The 25,539-nt window shown below is 36.9% G+C and overlaps 1 protein-coding gene across 2 annotated transcripts in view; it reads right to left on the bottom strand.

Moving 5' to 3' along the window:
* Window positions 1–25,539, bottom strand: part of LOC121383625 (ankyrin repeat domain-containing protein 24-like) — an 82,348-nt gene that overhangs the window by 15,728 nt on the left and 41,081 nt on the right. Inside the window, exons 8-18 of one of the 2 annotated variants that reach the window (XM_041513721.1) lie at window positions 24,643–24,737; window positions 23,292–23,399; window positions 21,490–21,551; window positions 20,501–20,593; window positions 17,222–17,338; window positions 13,368–13,484; window positions 9,644–9,688; window positions 6,666–6,800; window positions 4,952–5,021; window positions 2,651–2,763; window positions 716–874 (exon numbers count right to left, since the gene is read on the bottom strand). In XM_041513721.1, coding sequence (XP_041369655.1) covers window positions 716–874; window positions 2,651–2,763; window positions 4,952–5,021; window positions 6,666–6,800; window positions 9,644–9,688; window positions 13,368–13,484; window positions 17,222–17,338; window positions 20,501–20,593; window positions 21,490–21,551; window positions 23,292–23,399; window positions 24,643–24,737 — 1,114 coding nt within the window. The remainder of the gene's footprint in view (window positions 1–715; window positions 875–2,650; window positions 2,764–4,951; window positions 5,022–6,665; window positions 6,801–9,643; window positions 9,689–13,367; window positions 13,485–17,221; window positions 17,339–20,500; window positions 20,594–21,489; window positions 21,552–23,291; window positions 23,400–24,642; window positions 24,738–25,539) is intronic. The other variant, XM_041513727.1, reaches the window with a different exon arrangement.

Below are 25,539 nucleotides of genomic sequence, written 5' to 3'. Positions count from 1 at the left end.
ACCAGAAATAATAATATAACAACAAAAAACAGTTTGTTTCAGACTATGTCAGCTTTAACTTTTTGTTTTTCAATGGAAAATACCTTGGAATTAAGAGCTGAAAAAGTGGTTTTCGGCAAGTATTTTACCCAGACAAAAATGGTGGAACGTCGCAGTAATTTTCATGGGTCTAAAATACAATAAAAATTCGAAAAACCCATGAAAATAATCCATACTGATTCAAATATGAACTTCATTTTATGTATTAATAATACATTTAAGTGAATATATGTGAGTAAAAAATTATAAAACTGTACCCACTCAACATGGTTTTTGTTACAAATTAATCCAGTAGACTGAAGGTTAATAAAGATTTAAGGAAGGAAGGAAATGTTTTATTTAAGGACGCACTCAACACATTATATTTACGGTTATATGGTGCTGGACATATGGTTAAGTACCACACAGATATTGAGAGATGAAACCCGCTGTTGTCATTTCATGGGCTACTCTTTTTCGATTAGCAGCAAGGGATCTTTTATATGCACAATCCCACAGACAAGACTGTACATACCACAGCCTTTGTAACACCACTTGTGGAGCACTGGCTGGAGCGAGAAATAACCCAATAGGCCCACCGACAGTGATCGATCCTAGACTGACCACACATCAAGCGAACGCTTTACCACTGGGCTACGTCCTGCCCAATAAAGATTTAATTAGACAAATGTCTTACTTTTAGAACCTGAGACTTGAGCTCTTCTCTCTCCGCCTCCATACTGGTGATCCTGTTCCTTAGACTCTGCAGCTCATCACTGTCCGTGGTCAGTGAGCCAGTGTCTTTCTCAGACGGCAGGATATAGGGAGATGTCTCAAGCAAACCATTTGGAAGGGACTGTAAACAGTATCAGATGTAAGTTTATATTTTATTTTGATTCCGTGTTTAATTATGCCTCTCTCATTTTACTTTAATACCACGTAAACAATGTTTGTTATGTTCTTTTATCGGTAGCAAACAGTTAAAAAGTTAAAAGTCTGTTTTGTTTTAACAACACCACTAGAGTACATCGATTTATTAACCATCGGCTACTGGAAAAAAGAAAAGAAAGAAAGAAATGTTTTATTTAACGACACACTCAACACATTTTATTTATGGTTATATGACGTCAGACATATGGTTAAGGACCACGCAGATATTGAGAAAGGAAACTTGCTGTCACCACTTCATGGGCTACTCTTTTTGATTAACAGCAAGGGATCTTTTATATGCACCATCCCACAGACAGGGTAGTACATACCATGGCCTTTGATAAACCAGTCGTGGTGCACTGGCTGGTACGAGAAATAGCCCAGTGGACCCACCGATGGGGATCAATCGCACAATGACAACATATTCGGCTATTGGATGTCAAACATTTGGTAATTTTGACATATATAGTCTTAGAGTCTTAGTTGGTTATTCTTTTTATTACCCATTGTCAATTTTAACTGATTTTTAATGTAAAAATTCCTCTGCAGTCTACAATAAAGACATCAGGATTACATCATATAATCTTATATGCATTACATGACGTAATGTAAGTGATGTCATGGCATAACGACGTTCTTTTTACAGCCAAATGTTTACAGTATAAAACAAGCATTCTGATAGTACTGCTAAAGCAATACATGTCCCCTACCAAACCTATGAATTCTTTATCTTTTTGTAAGTTCAATAGCCATAACTCAAAAATGGTTAAATTGCCATAAAAGTTAAACCTGATCTGTAACAGTACATAATAAAGCTATATAAAATTTCAGCTCAATATCTCAAAGCATTCTAAAAAAAAAAACATCCGGAAAACTATATGTGGGACAGACAGCCAGCCAGAGATAGACAGACAGACAGACGGACAGGAGGACAGAAATGAAACCTATAGCCCCCTCTGGTTGGACCGGTAGGGTACTAATCATACGACTGTGATGGCATTTGATTTTTTTTTTTAAATTCTATGCTACTAAAGCCACTGCTTGTAAAAATATATATCATTTCATATTTATGAAACAAATGTGTGAAAAATGTATAATGTATGTGTAATCTTACTCATGAATGGAAATATTATATAATTGAAAGTGAGATTCCGGCTAGGGCAAGCAAGCAACCAAATGTAAATTTTAAGCCAGCTAATCAGTGGCTGTAGAAGCAATCTACACACTGTGCAGAGATGAAAAAAATATTTGATCCCATATGGGTAATAAAATTAATATACGAACTCAATGGTTTGTATCAACAGTGTTGAGTTAGTACTTGGCAAGCTGCCATGATGAAATTTTCATTAACTTTAAAGAATACTGATTGGTGATGTTTAAAAGCAATGACCAATCAGATTTACTTTTCATCTCTATGGTTTATGGTTACTCCTTTGAATGAAAGCTAATGACTGCATTTACTTTGAAAAAAACAGAAGATTGTTTTGTGGCCAGCAGAAAATTTACTTAACATGCGGTTGTTGCCAAATGGTGAGCTCGCATATTAAATTTAACACACCTGTGTGCAAGGCCGGTTGCATGAGACTAGTGGAAGAGGCAGCTGTCATATTTGGATTAGTATGTTACGCTTTACTTATTAAAACTGCTCTGCTGCTAGTCCTGAAAGTCTAAATGTGTTATTGAGCTTCTTGAGTTATCGTACCTGCAGTTTCTCCTTCAGCTGGTCATTTTCTTGACGGACAGCTAAAACCTGACTGCGTAGTAATGCTACCATCCGTGCATCATCAGCATTACCTTTAGTCTTCTGTTTCTTGGCTGAAAGATTTAAACAAACGCTGGAATAATATCTTAAATATAAATTAAAAAAATATAGATCTCGTCATCTTCTTGTTGGCTGAAAGATTTAAAAAGCAATGGAATAACATGTTACATATAAATACAAAAATAGATCTTGTCTTCTGCTTCTTGGCTGAAAGATTTAAAAAACACTGCAATAATATATTACATATACTAATATAAAACAGACCTTGTTTCCTTGGCTGAAAGATTTAAAAAACACTGGAATAATATATTACATATACTAATATAAAACAGATCTTGTTTCCTTGGCTGAAAGATTTTAAAAAAACACTGGAATAATATATTACATATACTAATATAAAACAGATCTCGTTTTCTTGGCTGAAAGATTTAAAAAATACTGGAATAATATATTACATATACTAATATAAAACAGATCTTGTTTCCTTGGCTGAAATATAAATACAATAATAGATCTTGTCTTCTTCTTCTTGGCTGAAAGATATAAAAAACCCACTAACATAATATCTTACATATAAATACAAAAATAGATCTTGTCTTCTTCTTGGTTGAAAGATATAAAAAAAACCCTCTAAAATAATATCTTACATATAAATACAAAAATAGATCTTGTCTTTTTTTTTCTGGCTGAAAGATTTTATTAAACCCACTGGAATAGTATCTTACATATACAGTCAAACCTGTCTTTAGCAATCACACAAGGGAGTAGATAAAAGTGGCCACTGAAGACAGGTGGCCACCGAGTACAGGTTGTCACATACATAGTCTTTAAAACATTTGTTGTTATTTCTTGTTTTACCATCTGTACTGCTAATCAATGGATGTGTGCTTCACAGCTGACTATAAATCAACTTTTTTAAAGTTAAAGAAATAATGCAAATGTTATGTATTAAATTAACCATTCCCAACAAGTTTGTTTTCCTTTTCCATTTAATTATTTAATTCCTACTTCATGCGGTGTATTGTCATAGTAAGTGAATCTACAAATATCAAGCGTAGCCTGCCCAGAGGCAATTAGATGCATTCCAGAGTCATACTTTCTTAACTGATACACAGTGGAGATGTCAGGACTGTATAGGTACCAGTATTCCTGAAGGTGTGAAGATCGTTTATTTGCTGCACCTTATTGCTGTTGTTAAAATATCCCGTTTATATAATAATAAAACTTTACTGTGGCTGCTTAATACAGGTATTTTAGTGATTTGGGATCTGATTTAGGTGGCCGCTGACCACGTTAGACAGGTGACCGCTTATTACAGGTGCATTTACATTATTAATCGTTTGGGAGGGAAAAAAGTGGTCACTTAAGGCAGGTGACCGCTGAGTACAGGTGGCCGCTTGGACAGGTCGGACTGTAAATACAAAAATAGATATCATCTTCTTGGCTGAAAGATTAAAAAAAACAATGGAATAATATCTTACATATAAATACATAATATGTCTCATTTTTACATCTTGTCTGAAGAATCTTCTCAAACACAGGACTGACAACAAGTAGGGAAATCACCTCCTTAAGCAAGCCATCAGAAATGCTGAAACTTTCCTCAAGCTTTAGCAATAACATAAATGTTTTGTGCTGCTTTGAATTCGTGGTCACTTAACACCATGTGAAGTTTCATGAAAACTGGATAAGAAATGAAGTCTGTAGACGTTGTAATTTCTATTTTTAGCAATGGTGACCTGGACCTTTGATGCAGTTCAAGTTCAAGATATCATATTTTTATTCCTACAAATGTGAAGTTTGAAGAAAATCAGATAAGAAACAAAATCAGTAGATGTCATAATTTCTACTTCTATTAACAGTGACCTTGACATTTGATGCAAAGAGGAGAAACTCCAACTTGTTCAAGATATCTTTCCCCCCCCCCCATCCCTAGCTATGCAAGATGTCAGCCCATAGAAAGCCTTGCCTGAGTCGAAATTTCCATCACCTCAGGTGTACTTTTTCTATCCCACATGACCACATATGATGGAGTCTATTAATCCAATTCCTGTATATGAAGTTTCATGAAAATTGGATCAGAAATGAAGTTGGTCGAGTGGTGGCCTCATGCATCACACACATACATACATGTGCGGGCAAAATACTATATCCCCTTAATGACTAATTGTGATAATGGGATAATAGGATAATAAGAAATGAAATGCTATCAGTAACTGCAAGTGCTAAAAAAACACATACCTGAGGGATCAAACAGCTCCTCATCACTATCATCCCAACTGTCTGAAGTGGTGACAGCATTATCATGACTCTGTAACACACATACACAATAAACTGTATAACAAGACACTTACATACATGTGTATGCTTACTAATGACATATTTCATGTTTGATTTTGTCAAATATTATGACTTATATCTCACCTAGTGAACTCTGCATATCTGCAAAAAGGTGTACCTTTTCTATCACACATGACTGCATATCATGATAAAATACAAATATTTTTTATCTTTGTCAGTTCATGTAAAATAATAGTTTATTTACCCAAATGGATGAGTGAAAAATAACTTTATTTTATTTTATCATTAATAAACTACATGTTATCATCATATTTACCATGTTTATTTCACGTGTTAAATAATAACATTTAGCACTACAAATAAACAAGATAAATACAATAAGGCAGGTGTTAATGCCTAAATATCAACTGAAACGGTTGCCCGATGACCACAAACATAACAATTGTCAGTTTCCTTTGTTAAGCATAATCACACGATAGTTCATGGTACAGGTAGACAGAGAATAACTAGTTAATGATGTAGGATATTGGCTTTAACCTGTGAGAATCGAACCACCTTGGTGGATCCATTCAACTGATTGGATTTTTTCTCGTTCCAACCAGTGCACCAACGACTGATATATCAAAGGCCATGGTATGTGTTATCCTGTCTGTGGGATGGTGCATATAAAAGATCCCTTGCTGCGTTAGATAAAAATGTGGCGGGTTTCCTCTGATGACGAGTCCGAATTACCTTATGTTTGACATCCAATAATTAATTAATCAATGTGCTCTAGTGGTGTCGTTAAACAAAACAAACTTTAACTTATCCTGTAAAGGTAAGAATGGGAAATTTCTCATTCAGCCTGAACAAGATAAAGCCATTATCCTACATCATTAACTAGTTATTATCTTTATCCTGCAGACCATAAAAATTATGGGGAAAAGCTATTATTTCTGTTATTTAAACTACACTGTCTAATGAACTATAGGTCAAACGAGCAATTTTCTAATGTAGCTATGCGTGTGACGTCACATGAGTGATGTCAAAAGTCATACTATACGTATAAGACTTTGCTAAATATCCGTCATTATAATCTGTCAATAAAAACAGTGGTTGCAGGATAAATATACATATTTTCATAGCCGTCTTTCATAGGATAGCTCTGTGCTATATGCTTAAGGGTAAGAGAAAAATGATGTGAGTTTGATGAGTGACACCACTAACCACATGTACAGCACACATATCCTTGAGCAATTGGTGTAAATTGTTTAAACGATCAGTGACATCATTTTAATGTAACGTCATTTACAGAGAAATAACACAAATAAAACTAATAAATTACTTTTTCACAGATATAGGAATGTGCTACGGTATCGTTATAGATGTAAAAATTCCAGAAATGTTTCTTTAGCTATATATCATGCATATCATGTTGCATTCCATTCAGAGTGTTAATTAATTTTGTGTCATTTATTCTATAAAAAGTAGTTCACTTTGTCAAATGAGGGGTGCAGTGATGCCCCTCAAAATGAAACGTTTCTCAAACATACCCGTGCTTTGAACAATCCTTTCCCACTACACGACAAGATGACTTGCTTATCTCAAACATACCCGTGCTTTGAACGATCCTTTCCCACTACACGACAAGATGACTTGCTTATCTCAAACATACCCGTGTATTGATCGATCCTTTCCCACTACATGACAAGATGACTTGCTTGTCGCGGTCGGTGCTGTGGAGAAGTTGAATTGCCAGTTCACTTGATCGCTCCTGTTCTTCTTCCAACAGGTTACGCAGATCATTCACCTACAACAGAAACAAGCAAAACTGCTCAAACACTGTACTCAGGTCTTCATACCAAACAGTCATACCTCAGAATGACTTCACTACCAGTGTGTCAGCTTATCTGTTGGGTCAATTTCTCTTCAAATACTGTACCCAGGTCTTCACACTAATGGTCATACGTCAGAATGACTTCACTACCAGTGTGTCAGCTTATCTGTGGGGCCAATTTCTCTTCAAATACTGTACCCAGGTCTTCACACTAATGGTCATACGTCAGAATGACTTCACTACCAGTGTGTCAGCTTATCTGTGGGGCCAATTTCTCTTCAAATACTGTACTCATGTCTTCACACTAAGGTCATACGTCAGAATGACTTCACTACCAGTGTGTAAAGCTTATCTGTGGGGCCAATTTCTCTTCAAATACTGTACTCATGTCTTCACACTAAGGTCATACGTCAGAATGACTTCACTACCAGTGTGTCAGCTTATCTGTGGGGCCAATTTCTCTTCAAATACTGTACTCATGTCTTCACACTAAGGTCATACGTCAGAATGACTTCACTACCAGTGTGTCAGCTTATCTGTTGGGTCAATTTCTCTTCAAATACTGTACCCAGGTCTTCACACTAATGGTCATACGTCAGAATGACTTCACTACCAGTGTGTCAGCTTATCTGTGGGGCCAATTTCTCTTCAAATACTGTACCCAGGTCTTCACACTAATGGTCATACGTCAGAATGACTTCACTACCAGTGTGTAAAGCTTATCTGTGGGGCCAATTTCTCTTCAAATACTGTACCCAGGTCTTCACACTAATGGTCATACGTCAGAATGACTTCACTACCAGTGTGTCAGCTTATCTGTGGGGCCAATTTCTCTTCAAATACTGTACCCAGGTCTTCACACTAATGGTCATACGTCAGAATGACTTCACTACCAGTGTGTAAAGCTTATCTGTGGGACCAATTTTTCAGCGGGCCCATTGAGCTAATTCTTGTTCCAGCCAGTGCAGCACAACTGGCATATCAAAGGCTATGGTATGTGCTATCCTGTCTGTGGGATGGTGCATATAAAAGCACCCTTGCTACTAATGGAAAACATGTAGCAGATTTTCTCTCTAAGACTAGAAAATTACCAAATCTTTGACATCCAAATAGCTGATGATTAATAAATCAATGTGCTCTAGTGGTGTCGTTAAACAAAACAATAAACTTATCTGTGGGGCCAATTTCTCTTCAAACATTCAAAATGAATAGGAATATTTATCTGATGACACCTCAGCTATATAGCTAATCTAACATATGGTTACGTAATGTATTTCGACACTTGATCGACAGAGAGAATAAAAACCCATAGCTGCCACCCAGGCTGTGAGTGATCACTCCCTCTCCCATCCACACTTGCCTGGAAAGTTTTAGGCGAGCGGTCAAGTGATTGCCATGCAAAGTACTGGCCTCGGTGGCATCGTGACTAAGCTATCGGACATAAGACTGGTAGGTACAGGGTTCGCAGCCCGGTACCGGCATGACCTGAGACTTCTAAAAGGTTTGCTCACCAGGTAGTTTTCAAAGTTGTTACTTTTTGTTATTACTACATCATAATATTTTATGGCTAATATTTAAAAAAATCAAATTTGCTTGCATGTGTTTAATTTATTCGCTACATACTTTTGTATTTCTGTTTTTCATTATTAACACACTTAACCAAGTCCGATAAGACTGTACAATGTTTAAATGAGATTGAATTACCCAAGATACTGCTTTGCTTTCACAAAATGTATTAAAAAACACGTCTATACGTTTATAAAGCTTAATATTAAAAGCACAAACCTTTCATATAAGCAATATGTATAGTGCTAGAGCAGCCAGGCGCGGATCCAGGATTTATTAATAGAGGGGGCCCAAAACCAGTTGTAGTTTTTAGAAATAGAATTTAAATGAGGTTGAATTATTCAAGATATTGCTTTGCTTTCACAAAACGTATTAAAAATACTATAAATACTGAAAATGCACCCACATACAGTGCCTTCACTTTATTGGTGTGTGAATTTCACTCACAGACATAGGGCCACAGCATCTACTGACAATGTCGTATACCACTTGTTGACAATTGAAGAAACACGTCTATATGTTTATAAAGCTTAATATTAAAAGCACAAACCTTTCGTATAAGCAATATGTATAGTGCTAGAGCAGCCAGGCACGGATCCAGGATTTTTTAATAGACGGGGCCCAAAACCCGTTGTAGTTTTTAGAAATAGAATTTAAATGTCCTTGACAGGTGGACGGGATAACTTTGCATTTTTGTGTATTCTGTAATATATATTGTTACACCAAAAATAGAGGGGCCCGGGGCCCTTGGACCCCCCACTTGAATCCACGCCTGGCAGCCATCTGATTTATCAGATGCCATGAAAAATAACATGATCTAGAGTTCCTTTATGTATAAAAGTGTTCAAAATAACGAAGCTATATAGAGAATAACTAGTTAATGACATCAGATATCTGCTTTATTCTGTGAAGGTAACAATGGGAGAACCTCGTGGAATTTCTCATTCGGACTGAACAGGATAAAGCAGATATCTGACATTATTAACTAGTTATTATTTTTATCCTGCAGACCATAAAAATTAAGAAGAAAAACCAGTTATTTCAGCCACATTTTATGATGACCTACAGGTCCAATGAGCCATTTTGTAATGTAGCTACGTGTGTGACATCAAAAGTCATGTCCTGCTACTATTATGGATATGACTTTGCTTTATCCAACATCATATTCTGTCAATAAAAACAGTGGTTGCAGGATAAAATTTGATAAATATTTATAAAACTGCTGGCCAACAAAGTATTTAACTACAAACCGTATCCTCATATTCTTGAACCACCTGATCATTTTCACTTTGCTCCTAAAAAAATAAGAATAAAATTATTCAATTTTTAATTTAATCAGTTTCCATTACAAAGCTGTGACATTATGATAAATAAAAACAGATAAAAGTTATATAAACATTTGTCCACATCACAACCCCCCCCCCACCCAAAAAAAACCCAACCCTACAAAAACAATAATAATACAGAGTTAAAAATACAGAATATTTTTTTAAAATAACAAAACAAGAGACCTATAGGATGGGCCTAAACAGTTATCTGAGTATTGTTGACCCCACTTACCACCTGGACCTATTTTTCAGCTGAGGGTGGGTGGGTGGGTGGATGTGTGGGTCGGTCAGAAAGACAAAATTCATGATTTTGTTTCTCAATGGGTCAAGGAAAAGAAAGAATGAAAGAAATGTTTTATTTAACGATGCCCTCAACACATTTTACTTACGGTTATATGGCGTCGGACATATGGTTAAGGACCACACAGATATTGAGAGAGCAAACGCTCTGTCGCCACTTCATGGGCTACTTTTTTCAATCAGCAGCAAGGAATCTTTTATATGCACCATCCCACGGCCTTTGATATACCAGTCATGGTGCATTGGCCCAATGTGCCCACCGATGGGGATCGATCCCACACCGACCGCACATCGAGCGAGCGCTGTACCACTGGGCTACGTCCAACCCCTCAATGGGTCAAGGAAGCTTCCCACTAAATTTAGTTGGACATGGTACAAGACTAGTGGTTGTGAACAAATTACACTTTAGATGGATTTCTCTAAACTATTCTAGTAAACTCCACCCTTCCCAAGGTACAAACAGGCATCCCAACATTAATCAAGGAAGCAGGGGGGGGGGGGGGGGCAAGGAAGGGGCATGTGTCCCCGTTTTCTTGATCCAATAGCAGCTGCGATGGTTTATATATATATATATATATATATATATATATATATATATATATATATATATATATATATATATATATATAGATAGAGAGATAGAGAGATAGATAGATAGAGAGATAGAGAGATAGATAGATACATACATACATACCAGGGGTGGGGAAAAGCCCTTTTTTCCCGGTCTGGGACCGATTCTCGATCTCTGAGACCGAATTTTTTTTTTTTAAAATGTGTGTTTGCCGGTCCCACTTTTGTCATTCTCGTCGGTCCGAAGCACCTGTTCATTTCTATTATTGGAACAAATTCTTATCCGTCAAGTGGACCGGCCTGCCCAGACATCAGTATCTCATGCAGTCAAGTGGACCGGCCTGCCCAGACATCAGTATCTCATGCATGATTTAAAATAATAAATAAATAGTGGTCAATATGGCTAGTTGCAAGACGTCTGTGATTTTGAAGTCTGCCTAAGTATATATCGTCAGTCACTGAAGTCGGACCTACAGTACTACCTGTCAGTAGTGTCAATCCACAGCCACTAGGCAAGACATTAATTTTGTCAAAGTTGCTGAGCCGGTCAAGAGATTAAACAGACGTTAACAATAACACCATTCTTGGTGAGAGAGCCATCAAGGTATTACACTCCAATTAAAACAAAGGAACCAGAGTTTGCAACTGGTTACAATCAACACCTGTCAACACCTATGTACGGAGCTTTGTCGGGTCAAGTGTCCCAGTCCGAAGCAAGAGACTTTTGTGCAATACAAACTGCTTGAAATAGCATAAAATATACTGAAATAATCTATAAATGTATTTATTGTTGACTGTTCAATGTAGTCAATCCAATAATTATAAAGGATTTTAAAATTAACAAAAGGTTTCCACTCTTTTGTTAACAAGTGGGAGTAAGCAGAACAGCTACATGTACTGGTTATCTCAAGAGCCAGTAGAGGTCAAATTTCGTCCAATCAGTGATGACGTTATTAATCTCTTTGTCTAAACATTTGCTAGCTCAGGCTGTCAAACGCTTCAACGGTGCCATCTTTTATTAATTTTCAGGATACAGTACTGAATACTCATACTTTTTATACATATATGGGATTTAAATTCATAACTTTTATTCCTTTTTTAAATTATTTATTCCATTATGTATAATATATACAATTTGTGGTTTTTTGGGGTTTTTTTTACTGATGTGATAAAAAAAAAAGTTTTACTGATGTGATAAAAAAAAAAGTTTTTTTTTTATTAGTTTCTTTTTCCCTCCTCTCCCCCACTCCGTTGATGATGACATCAAGCGGGACCGATTGACAATTTTATTTTTCCCCACCCCTGATACATACATACATACATACATACATACATACATACATATATCTGTGTGTGTGTATGCGTGTGAGTGTGTGGCACCCCCACACACACTTTTTGGCACCTTCCTATGCCACTGTTAACAAAATTCACAACTTTGATAAATCATCTAATGACCTTTACGTGTATAAAGACAATTTGGTTATAGCATTTCTGGAATGACCAAATTCACACAAAAACATTTCCATATGCCAAGACTTGGTATTTATGAAAGAAGATAAGAAGAATTTAATAAATTGGTTTAGTTTCTTTCCCCCTATTGAACTCAGGCCCTCAGAATACACATTTATTTCTCCGTGTGCCAAGAAAGCTTCCTGCAACATTTGGTTGGAATTGCTCAAGTAGTTTCAGAAAAGAAAGAAAGAAATGTTTTATTTAACGACGCACTCAACACATTTTATTTACGGTTATATGGCGTCAGACATATGGTTAAGGACCACACAGATTTTGAGAGGAAAGCAGCTGTCGCCACTACATGGGCTACTCTTTCCGATTAGCAGCAAGGGATCTTTTATTTGCGCTTCCCACAGGCAGGATAGCACAAACCATGGCCTTTGTTGAACCAGTTATGGATCACTGGTCGGTGCAAGTGGTTTACACCTACCCATTGAGCCTTGCGGAGAGCACTCACTCAGGGTTTGGAGTCGGTATCTGGATTAAAAATCCCATGCCTCGACTGGGATCCGAACCCAGTACCTACCAGCCTGTTGACCGATGGCCTAACCACGACGCCACCGAGGCCAGTTTTCGAAAAAGAAGTGTAAGTATTAGCAGTTCAAATGATTTCTCTCTATGACAAACTTTACCCTCTACCTGGGGACAAATGGGGGACCGATATTAATAACATTCACAAATTAGATAAACCATCTAATGACCGTTACGTATATGAACACTGTTTGGTTATTGCATTTATTGGGGCGGGACGTAGCCCAGTGGTAAAGCGCTCGCTTGATGCTAGTTCAGTTTGGGATCGATGCCCCGTCGGTGGGCCCCATTGGGCTATTTCTCGTTCCAGCCAGTGCACCACAACTGGTATATCAAAGGCTGTGGTATGTGCTACCTTGTCTGTGGGATGGTGCATATAAAAGATCCCTTGCTACTAATGGAAAAATGTAGAATAACCAAATGTTTGACATCCAATAGCCCATGATTAATAATCATTGTAAACTGATGGCGAGTGTGTCCTGTATTGTGCACTGGCTGGAACGATAAATAGCTCAATGGGCCCACTGACGGGAATCGATCCTAGATCCTAGATCCTAGATCGACCACACATCAAGCGAATGCTTTACCCCTGGGCTACGTCCAGCCCCTCACTCAAACAGAGTCACTTATTAAATCAAAATGAATAGACATGATTAGAATTGTGCCCCTTTGCCTGCTCGTCACTAGACTGTTTGCCATGCGATGAGTGTTGAGTGTTTGCTGGTGACCGCACCTGTTTGACGTGGTCCAGTCGGCCATTGAGGAAGTCCACCTTGTCCTGCAGCTTCATTTTCTGCAGAGACAGCTTGTGGAACTCTTCATTCAGCTGGTCATGCTCCTCCTCCAACTCCTGGAACAGGAAGGAAATGTTTTAATTAACGACACACTTAACACATTTTATTGACAGTTATATGGCATCAGACATATGGTTAAGGACCACACAGGTATTGAGAGAGGAAACCCGCTATTGCCACTTCATGGGCTACTCTTTTCGATTAGCAGCAAGGGATCTTTTATATGCACCATCCCACAGACAGGATAGTACATACTATGGCCTTTGTTACACCAGTTGTAGAGCACTGGCTGGAACGAGAAATAGCCCAATGGGTCCACCAACGGGGATCGATCCTAGACAGACCGCGCACCAAGCGAACGCTTTACCACTAGGCTACATCACCCCCCCCCGAAACAGAGCAACTCTTAAAACTCAAACATAGCACACTAGCAACTCTTAAAACTCATCACACATATAGCATGCAGAGAGGCCCTGTTCTTGCATTTATTGTACACTCGGTAATGAAAAAATCTACTATTCATAGGGGTGACTGAAAGCAATGAAAATTATTTATAGAATAACTAATGAGCTACTAGGAATTATGAATTATTTGTCTCGAGTGAATAAATGTTATAACATTCATTCATAAGCGACAGATAATTCGTAACTCCTTGTAGCAAGTTGGTTATTCTCTTTATTACCCATTGTCAATTTTAACTGATTTTTACTGTAAAAACTCCTCTGCAGTATACAAGAAAGCCATTAGCCATTATGTCATATAATCTTGCGCGAATTACATGACGTAATGTAAATGACGGCATAACGGCATTCTTTTTACAGTCAAATGTTTACAGTACCGGTACAAAATACTACAACTGTATTTGCATTAGAAAATAATTATTTTTATATATTACTAAAGCCGATACTTATGAAAATATACCATTTCATGTTTACGAAACAAATGAGTCAATTTTTTTCTGTAAATCTTTGTAGATCATATATCATGTGTAATCTGACTCATGAATGGAAACATTATATGAATGAAAGTGAAGATCCCACCATGGCAAGCAACCAACCAAACGTCGTGATTTTTAAGCCAGCCAATCAGTGGCTGTAGAAGCAGAGATCGAAAAAATAATATCACCCTGTATATTTGAGCCCATATGGGTAATAAATTAAAATCTCTAATTCATATGGTATCGATAACTGAGCATTCTATTCTTTAATGTCTTGGATACACCTGTAAAAGTTGTTTATGGGAATTAAATAAAACTGAGGACATTTAAAACATTTAACTACCATTATTCTACATTACAAATTGTATATTTTTATTCAGATTTTTATTTTTATTTTTTCAAATGCCACAAACATTTAAAAAGTGGTGAAGCACTAGCTTGTTGGGGCGGTTGTTTTCAGATCGATCCACGTTGGTGGAACAATTGGCATATTTCTCGTTCCAGCCAGTGCACCATGACTGGTATAACAAAGGCTGTGGTATGTGCTATCCTGTCTGTGGGATGCTGCATATATCAAAGATCCCTTGCTGCTAATGGAAAAATGTAGCAGGTTTCCTCTCTAATTAAAGGAAGGGACAATTAAGGCATTTGGCATGGTATGCATATTCAACGATATATAATTCACATTACTGCTTAAAATCAACAAGTATAATCGTATAGTTAATTAATAAAACGGTTAAATGTGACGGCTAGTACATATAACGGGCGCAGCCATTTCGTACCATCTCGGTGAGTATGCGCTCTGGCGAGCTGGTGGTTACGTAATACTTAACGCGTAACGTCAGGAATGAGCCTTGGAACTAGAGAAACACAATCTACCTGGTTTTTGCGGGATGATAAATAGTCATACATTGCAATGTTCTGTAATAATACACATCCCAGTAAGCCAGCAATAAGTATATCCAGCACTACGTATATCAATTTTCAATACAAAATAAAATACCATTGTCAAAGTGGCTACATAACAAGTTGAAATAATTAACAGTTTTGTCCATGTATTAACCTATGCACTGAAATGCTACATGGAGTGTTTTCTTAGTTAATTGGTCTATGCTGTTAGTTGCTTCTACCGGTGATTCCTGATTGGCAGGTGTGTATTTGATTGGTAACCAGACGCTGTCTAGACACAAAAATACATACAGGTATTGTGGAATATTACCTGTCGCCCCTAAATGGTAATGGACATGGTTTATTACTGTAAATAGTTCTGTAAAACAATTGATTAAGTAGACTTTTCCATTTAAAACCACAGAACTGACCAATTATGTAGTCCCAAAGAAAAGAAAATTATCACTTGGGTATCGTGGGTTGTCATTTTTGCTTCAACGTAGCATATCAACAGGCCTAATAGTGTACATTTTTCCTTTGGATTATTTAACAGAGAAAAATACTATAACCCCATTTTGTTCCATTAATGCAACTTGAAATATATTTAGTTAAATAGTTTATTACATTATTACGTAATTTATGCTGTATTACAAGTCAGGTTGATCAAAGAGAAGTGCCTTGTCAAAAATTACTGATTTTGTTTACACTGTACATACAGGAGATGGTCAGGAGCTGACGTCACTTCGCCCCAAGCTATCCCACTGGACGTCACAAAAACGAAACAAAATGGCTGCCCCCAGTTAGCAGGAATAATCATGTTTTTTTATTAACTCTAACATTATGCGTTTTTCATTTGCTAAAGTGTCAGTATGTGTTGGTGGTCCGGGTATGCATCTTTCCAACACATACGGCTCTTGTTTGAGTTGACCCTACCTTTAAGACTATGTGTAAAAATTACCAAATGTTTGACATCCAACAGCCGATGAATAATAAATCAATGTGCTTTAGTGGTGTCGTCAAACAAAAACTTTAAACTTTTTGTGTACCCTGATTTTTTAAAGATTTGTTTTTACAAAAAAGCCTAGTGTTACACTGGGTGTTTATTTTCAGTTTCTGAATTTCTCAGCACTGAATCAAAAGCAAGTTATACTGAGAGAGTTAGACACATATGTACAAACAGAATATTTTTTTTGCTAGGGAAAAGAACATTTTAGGGCCAGTCATAACTTCTACAGGATTTCAGGTTATGTAATGAATATATGTTGTCTCTAGCTTATTTATATATTTATAGGATATTAAACGAGCTTCCACTTTGTATCATATTTATGTCCTGAATAAAATAATTTTCAGTGACAATAAAAATTATTTCACGAGGAACATAAACATGATTCGAAATGGTAACAAGTTTAATATCTTATTTATTACCCATAATCGATCTTAATTTATATCACTAAACTCGTTTGGTTGACGTTCCTGTAAGATTGTAGTGCGCCAATCAATGACGTCATCGTGTGACGTCGAAGTGTGACGTCGAAGTGTTACGTCATCGTGTGACGTCGAAGTGTTACGACATCGTGTGACGTCATCTTGTGACGTCGAAGTGTTACGTCATCGTGTGACGTCGAAGTGTTACGTCGAAGTGTTACGTCATCGTGTGACGTCGAAGTGTTACGTCATCGTGTGACGTCGAAGTGTTACGTCGAAGTGTTACGTCGAAGTGTTACGTCATCGTGTGACGTTGAAGTGTTACGTCATTGTGTGACGTCGAAGTGTTACGTCGAAGTGTTACGTCATCGTGTTACGTCATCGTGTGACGTCGAAGTGTTACGTCGAAGTGTTACGTCGAAGTGTGACGTCGAAGTGTTACGTCCCACTTGGGGTTCTAATGGGACGTATCACTTTGATATGTACCAAGATATTTTTAACCATAATGGTAATAAATATGTATATGGAATACATGTACTGTACCTTCAGTGCTTGTTTCGTTTTCTGATCAGCTTCCGAAAGAGTAACAGGTTTAGACATCACCTCTCTTTCCGGTGCAGACGTTTTTTCTGCAGTAGGCGGAACTTCTACATGGTTTGTCTGAATATAATGTAAACAACAGATAAAGTAAGCAAAACCATAGACAGACGTAAAGAAAATATTAAATATTACACACAAAAGACAGAAATAACTTTATTAAGTGTATTATTTTAGTTTCTGACACACCCGTTGGTGAGAACATTATTCATTATTTTTCATAACATTACTTGTTAACACACATGTGTGTTAACATTTAAAGATATATGATGACTGGCTGCCCCTAGATGATGGCCAGATCACCAATGTCATACCATACCAATGTACAAGTTAACCTGAAATTGACTTGTCTGTGATGCACAAGTTAACTATATGTGCAAGGGCCGTAAATAGTTTTCGTTGGAAAAGGCATTTAAATTTATTCTAAAACTTTTTTTTCACGATATGTAAGAAACAGATTACAACATTCATGTCTGTTAGATACCATTTATGTTACAACTCGTTATTTAAAATCATATCCAGTTGTGCTGTGGTGTGGTGTACTAGTTGGAACAAAAAAAACCAATCAGATGAATGGATCATAGGTGGAAAAAATGTATGGAAGGCAAGTTGGGGGTATTTATCATGTTGGTTGTGACGTTTTATTTTATTTGGGAATTTTCTTCTCAGAAGCTGAAATTTTACACCATTGGCAATTTTTATAGTTACAGTTACTAGTGTTTAAATTAACCCATTATCCATAACTGCAAATGTAGAAAGATGAATACAAACAGTTTCACTTTACTTTGTTTCATGGGGCAGGATTTAGCTCAGTCGGTTTCTCATTCCATCCACAACTGATCAAAGGCCATGGTATGTGCTTTCCTGTCTGTGGGAAAGTGCATATAAAAGATCACTTGCTGCATTAGGAAAAATGTAGCGGGTTTCTTCTGATGACTACGAGTCAGAATTACCAAATGTTTGACATCCAATAGCTGATAATTAATTAATCAATGTGTTCTAGTGGTGTCATTAAACAAAACAAACTTTAAACTTTTTTGTTTCATGGGTCCTAACCAGCATGTTAGCATTGGCTACATGTAATATTTTGCACTTCAGTTAAGAGTTCTATGCGTAATTCAGAATTTTTTAATCCTTGCCATAATGATTGATCTAGCAGATTAATAATCTCAAATAAACACTTCCAAAAATCATCATGTATCACATGCATGCTAAATGTTAAAAATTGTTCACGGAACATTGTTGGAAGGAAATGTTTTATTTAATGATGCACTCAACACATTTTATTTACGGTTATATGGCATCATACATACATGTACGGTTAAAGACAACACAGATATTGAGAGAGGAAACCCGCTGTTGCCACTTCATGGGCTACTCTTTTCGATTAACAGCAAGGGATCTTTTATATGTACCATCCCACAGACAGAATAGTACATACCACAGACTTTGTTACACCAGCTGTGGAGCACTGGCTGGAACAAAACAAATTAGCCCAATGGGTCCACCGATGGGGATCGATCCTAGACCGACCACGCATCAAGTGAACGCTTTACCACTGGACTGCGTCCTGCCCCCTACAACATTGTTGGAAGTTCCAAATATTTTTCAATTCGGTTATTTACCATGTCAACAGAAATGTAAGATATGACTTCAAGTGTGCTCCAAAAAACACATCAGTGTTCATGAAAATAGCCGGCCAATGAAACGATTGGAAACATGTGACATTACTAAAATACAGTGGAACTTTATTTATGACAAAACAATTCATTGTGGATTATTAATGCTTTACCCAAAATTTTACTGTGGCAACAGGTAAGTAAATTACTATATTCTTACCATTTGTCATTTATATTTTATTGTGGCAACAGGTAAGTAAATTACTATATTCTTACCATTTGTCATTTATATTTTATTCTGGCAACAGGTAAGTAAATTACTATATACTTACCATTTGTCATTTATATTTTATTGTGGCAACAGGTAAGTAAATTACTATATACTTACCATTTGTCATTTATATTTTATTCTGGCAACAGGTAAGTAAATTACTATATACTTACCATTTGTCATTTATATTTTATTGTGGCAACAGGTAAGTAAATTACTATATACTTACCATTTGTCATTTATATTTTATTCTTACACATCCGTTGGCGAGAACACCATGTGTTATGTTTGATAACACATAGTTGTTTACACACGTACGTGTGTTAACAATTTCAAGACATATGACTGGCTGCTCCTAGGTGATGACCAGGTCACCAATGCCATACATCCAATGAAAAAAACCAACACGGTGGAAATTGATTACACTGTGACGTATAGTTAACCTGGCAATCATGTGTCTGTGACGCATAAGGCAGCTACAAGTGCAAAGGGTTGTAAATAACTTTTTGTCGATAAAGATGTTAAAAATTGCTTAAAACCTGGTTTTTGAGGATATGTAAGAAATAAAATAATACATCCGTGTCCGTTTTCACTCGTTAGATACATTTTAAAACAACTTGTTGTGAGATAAATGGTATAAACGACCACTCATGTATTTTTCTCTCTTTAATATCTTTTGCTTATCTGATCAAAAATATGTGACGCCATGAAACATAGCGCTTCTGGAGACAGGCACAATTACAAAATGAATCTACCCGGGTAATTCTTATTTGTTTAGTTCATGTGAATTAGCATGGTGCAAGTGCATGTTAGTTGCTATGACAACATAAAGAGTGCTAAGTGCATAACAGCAACAGCCTACAAAAATAGGTGTTAAAAATCTACAAAAAAGGTTGTACAATGTTTACTTTCAAACTTGTAGCATGCTGACATACCGTTTAATGACGCTCTGGTCATTAACAACATGTATAAAAAAAACAAAAACATAATCAGTGTTTCTAAAGGAAAGAAATTTTTGAGTATGGCACTATGGAACTGAATGCAACCACAGTCAACAGGGGATATTGTGGGACCTCCCCCACAAAGAAAATGGGTTACGTTTAGGCTTAGGGTTAAGGAAATCATACAGTAATGATAAAAGTAGAGAGAAGAAGGTGTAGTGGTCTTACACCTACCCACCAAGTCTTAAAACTCGCAATGGGTGGGAGCCGGTACCAGGCTGTGAACCCAGTACCTACCAGTCCGATGGCTTAACCACGACATCACCGAGACCGGCTGACTGGTGCTGCTAACTTTCATGTTTATGGACTAAAAGAAAACGTTTAAACCAAGTACCTGACCCGACAGTCTCTCCTCTTCTTCTTGTGGTACAACCTCTTTATGGTTTAATGATGGGGAATCATTGTCGAACTTGCCGACCAAGTCAACCTGGCACATTCAAAGGAAAGGAATGTTTCTTTTAATGGATATTATAGTCCGTCCCACAGAGAACGCCTTTTTTTTCATGCAATGGAATTTACTACAAGTTATTTATTTCTGAGCTGATGGATTTGTAAATTGCACACAAAAATAATATTTTGTGTTATTTTCAAAACACTTTTACTTTTCTTCTTACGTTAAACCAAACTGAAATTATTAAAAAAAAACCCCATATTTATAGAATGATGGGACGGACTATTAGTGCCTAACATGCTGTAATTGTTCTACAGAAAAAAACTTGCTGCAAGCACATTTACCTACACTTGATAATATCAAATAGGAGCAGGGCTAAAAAATTCAAATCTTGATTCGTTCCAGGATTCGCGCAAGCATAAAACATCCGAATCTATTTGGATTCGCGTGAATTATTCCTACAAATTTATTAAATTGAATAATCAGTGAGTAAAATGTTACAGAATTAAAAAAAAAAAAAAAAAAAATAGTCTGGCTATCAAGCTTTTGTTTAAATTGGCTTCAAAAGCGTAGCATACACTCGTTAAAGCCGTTTGGGTGCACAGCTTATAGGGACGAGATGGGTTTTAGCAACGACAAAAATCACCAAATATTGGGATATGAATCATCACTGCTCTGTAACTCACTCTCACACTGGGTTTGAACAAAGTTCCTCTTGGTCTATCACCAACCCTCTCACCATACAGTATTAATTGAACATTTTTATGCACAACACAAATAACACCATGTGGTGAAGTATTTTCCCCACATCCCTGTTAAAACCCTTTCTCAAACATGCAACAAACAACCAACATTGGGACCAGCTGGTGCAGAGGAAGTGAAGTAAATAGTTAATGACATCAGAGGTGAGGTGCAATATTAAAATATATTACCTGATCAGCCGATGGCTCTGGTTTTGAAGGTGTGTCCTGTACTACTACTACTGCATTTGTTTCTGTGGAAAAAAAATGTCAGTCAGATATAATCAATAAGAATGATTAAATTTTTATTGTAATAAAACGGTTACAAAAATGCAATATTGAACAATAGAAAGAAAGAAAGAAAGAAATGTTTAATTAACGACGCACTCAACACATTTTTTTACGGTTATATGGTGTCAGACATATGGTTAAGGACCACACACAGTTTGAGAGGAAACCCGCTGTCGCCACTACATGGGCTACTCTTTCCGATTAGCAGCAAGGGATCTTTTATTTGCGCTTCCCACAGGCAGGATAGCACAAACCATGGCCTTTGTTGAACCAGTTATGAATCACTGGTCGGTGCAAGTGGTTTACACTTACCCATTGAGTCTTGCGGCGCACTCACTCAGGGTTTGGAGTCGGTATCTGGATTAAAAATCCCATGCCTTGACTGGGATCCGAACCCAGTACCTACTAGCCTGTTGACCGATGGCCTAACAACGACGCCACCGAGGCCGGTTAGTGAACAATAGAAGAATGATAGTTACACTTATCTTTGATGGCCACATTTGTCGTTAAATATTCATTAATTATTTTGTTCATTCACTTATTTGTTCTACCTGGACAACTACAACAACTCTCCAGAAGAAGCTGTATGACACAAGAAGTGATCTACAGAGAACAGTATTGTTCATAGTCACTGCTGGCCTCGACGTGTAGTCAACAAGCGAACGAAAAGAAAAAGATAGATTCATTAATTCATTAATTCATTTATTGACTATGTTCATTTATTCATTTAGGTTTGGGTCAGGTGACTTAAAAACTAATTGCATCCACTAATAAAGCGTTGACTTTTCATGGTGGGTGCTCTGTTACTGTGACAATTCCTTTGGTCCACCGCATCAGAGAACAGACAGATACTGCCATGCATGTTACTCTTAATAAACAAACCCAATCTAATTAAAATTAGCTCCACAATTACATGTGGATCTAACACCAGCCAGTTGGAGCTCATGTCCACCAATCAAAACCTTACTTGCAGAATCCTGCCAGTGATTTAAAACTAACAACACTGCGTAGTCCCCAATGTCCAGGTAACATTTCGTCTGTAAATAATAATTTAAATATTGACCAATCACACTTCGCCTTTTATAACGTTATTTGGGAGCATACAAATTCTAAAAATATCGGGCGAGTCTATTTTAGTGGTCGCAGTACAGCGAACCATACCAATACGTACGGGGTGGGTTATCAGTCTTCAATTTTACATTAAAAATTATTTATTTATTTATAAAAATAAAAAATAATAAATCAGTCTTCAGTTTTACATTACAAATTATTTATTTTATAAAATAAAACATGTTTTAAGGCATTCGTAATTCACACGAAACATGTCGTATACCCTCAGGATAATTCGGAATGTTTTCAAATTATTTTTAAATCACTGGCAGGATTCTGCAAGTAAGGTTTTGATTGGTGGACATGAGCTCCAACTGGCTGGTGTTAGATCCACATGTAATAGTGGAGCTAATTTTAATTAGATTGTAAACAAACCCAACATCCAATGTACATGTAGTTTATATGTTGAGATTTCGACTCCATTTACTATATTGTAGTCTTAATAAACAGTACTTAAAATGCACAATATATGTGATGTTTTTTATGGAATAAGGAAAGGAAACAAAAAACCCATGAGAAGGAGAGAGAGACAGAGACGGGTGGAGAGACAGGAGGGTTGGCTAGGGGAGGGCAGAGCTGCTGTGCATACATACTGATACTACTAGGGTGGACATCCCATGATGCTCTTGTTGGTGCTTTTGCAAACACTTCCTTCATGGATTGGTGCCCAGCCATCATGGCATACATCAGAGCATTACGACCTGCAACAAATCACTGAGTTCAAAATGTAGGAGAAAACCTGATCATATTTATGCTAAGACAAGGAACAAAACTTGTTTATAACACCCGTTTGATAACAGTTGTGTTTTGACTACATTCGAGCATTACGACCTGCAACAAACCACTGAGTTCAGAATGTAGGAGAAAACCTGATCATATTTATGCAAAGACAAGGAACAAAACTTGTTTATAACCCCCGTTTGATAACAGTAGTGTTTTGACTACATTCGAGCATTACGACCTGCAACAAACCATTGAATCCAGAATGTAGGAGTAAACCTGATCATAATTATGCAAAGACAAGTAACAAAACTTGTTTATAACCCCCCGTTGTTTTATAACGATGCAACAAACCATTGAATCCAGAATGTAGGAGAAAACCTGATCATAATTATGCAAAGACAAGTAACAAAACTTGTTTATAACCCCCGTTTGATAACAGTAGTGTTTTCTACATTCGAGCATTACAACCTGCAACAAACCATTGAGTTCAGAATGTAGAAGAAAACATAACCGTATGCTAAGACACGGGACAAAACTTGTTTATAACACCTGTTTGATAAGAGGAGTGTTTTTATTTTTAGAATCAATCTTTGTAAACTAATTTTTTTTATTTCAATGTCATGAACAATTACAAAGTTTGCTAAAGCTTTACATATAACATACAAAACTGTGCATTGCAGAAATAGTTTTCATTATCATCATCAGACATTTAAATAAATAACATAGTGAATGGCAAAACGTGGAACCGGTACTGGGATAGGAACCCATCACCTACCAGCCTCAAACAAGATGGTTTAACACTGCACATTGATTCCAGTATCATATCCATTTCATTTCATTTCAACTTATTTTCATGCTTATATACAATTAAGGTTCAAGCACGCTGTTCTTGGCACACACCTCAGCTACCTGAGCTGTCTGTCCAGGACAGAGGGTTAATTGTTAGTGGTTAGTGGGAGAGAAGAGGGTGTAGTGGTCTTACACCTGCCCATTGAGTCGTTAAAACTCGCTCTGGGTGGGAGCCACTACCAGGCTGCAAACCCTGTACCTACCAGCCTTATTTCCTATGGCTTAACAACAACACCACCGAGGCCGGTATCATATCCCATGCATTTTAGTTTATGTAAGGATAGATATTACAATATGTCTTCTAAAAGCTAATCAAATGTCCTGTTATACATTGGTCTTTCCTAAAAGCCAATCAGATGAGTTGTAACATACGTTCCCTGTCCACGTGATCTGGAATGGCTCCTTTCTTCAGCAGGAATTCTACCACCTCCTTGTGGCCTTCTTTGGCTGCCACTATCAGCGGAGTCCTGAGATAAAATCATTTTATAGAACTTCTAATCAGTATCATTGTTTTTGTGACAAAATAAAGACAAGCACAAAGTACAATTTAATTCATACCTGTAACGTCACACTATTGTTCCAGGTGTCGATTATTTTTCAAGAATCAACACCTGTGAAACAATGCAATTTGAACTTTTTATGTGGTTCAGGTCGGGGATTCCAACTGAAATAGCTTGTAAATTGCAAACAAATTAAAGTTAAAGTTTATTTTGTTTAATGACACCACTAGAGCACACTGATTAAATAATAATCGCTTATAGGATGTCAAACATTTGGTAATTGTGACATTTAGTCATCACAGGAAACCCACTACATTTTTCCTAATGCAGCAAGGGATCTTTTATATACACTTTCCCCATAGACAGGAAAGCACATACCACAGCATTGGTTCAGTTGTGCTGCATTGGTTGGAACGAGAAAAAACCCAATCAGTTGAATATATCCACCGAGGTGGTTTGATCCTGCGACGCAAGGACTTCAAGCAAGCATTGAACCGACTGAGCTAAATCCTACCTGCTAACAAGTACAACACTTTAGACCATGAAGCCAAATGTCTGCATCATCAAATAAATATGTAATTTAAGCCTTATAAACCTGATACTAGTCATATTAATATATTCTGGCAGGACACAGTGAAGAGTGTTAGAAACTAAATCGGAAATCAGAGATTACACGTTTAGCACATGCGGATATCATGCTTAATGCCCAGGGCCCCATTCCACAAAGCGATCTTAGCGCTAAGATCACCTTAAGTGCATATGTTAGCTG

This window comes from Gigantopelta aegis, chromosome 2 (genome assembly GCF_016097555.1).
Source record: "Gigantopelta aegis isolate Gae_Host chromosome 2, Gae_host_genome, whole genome shotgun sequence".
In the NCBI taxonomy this organism is placed as follows: Eukaryota; Metazoa; Mollusca; class Gastropoda; order Neomphalida; family Peltospiridae; genus Gigantopelta; species Gigantopelta aegis.
This window is presented reverse-complemented; position numbering and strand designations above follow the sequence as displayed.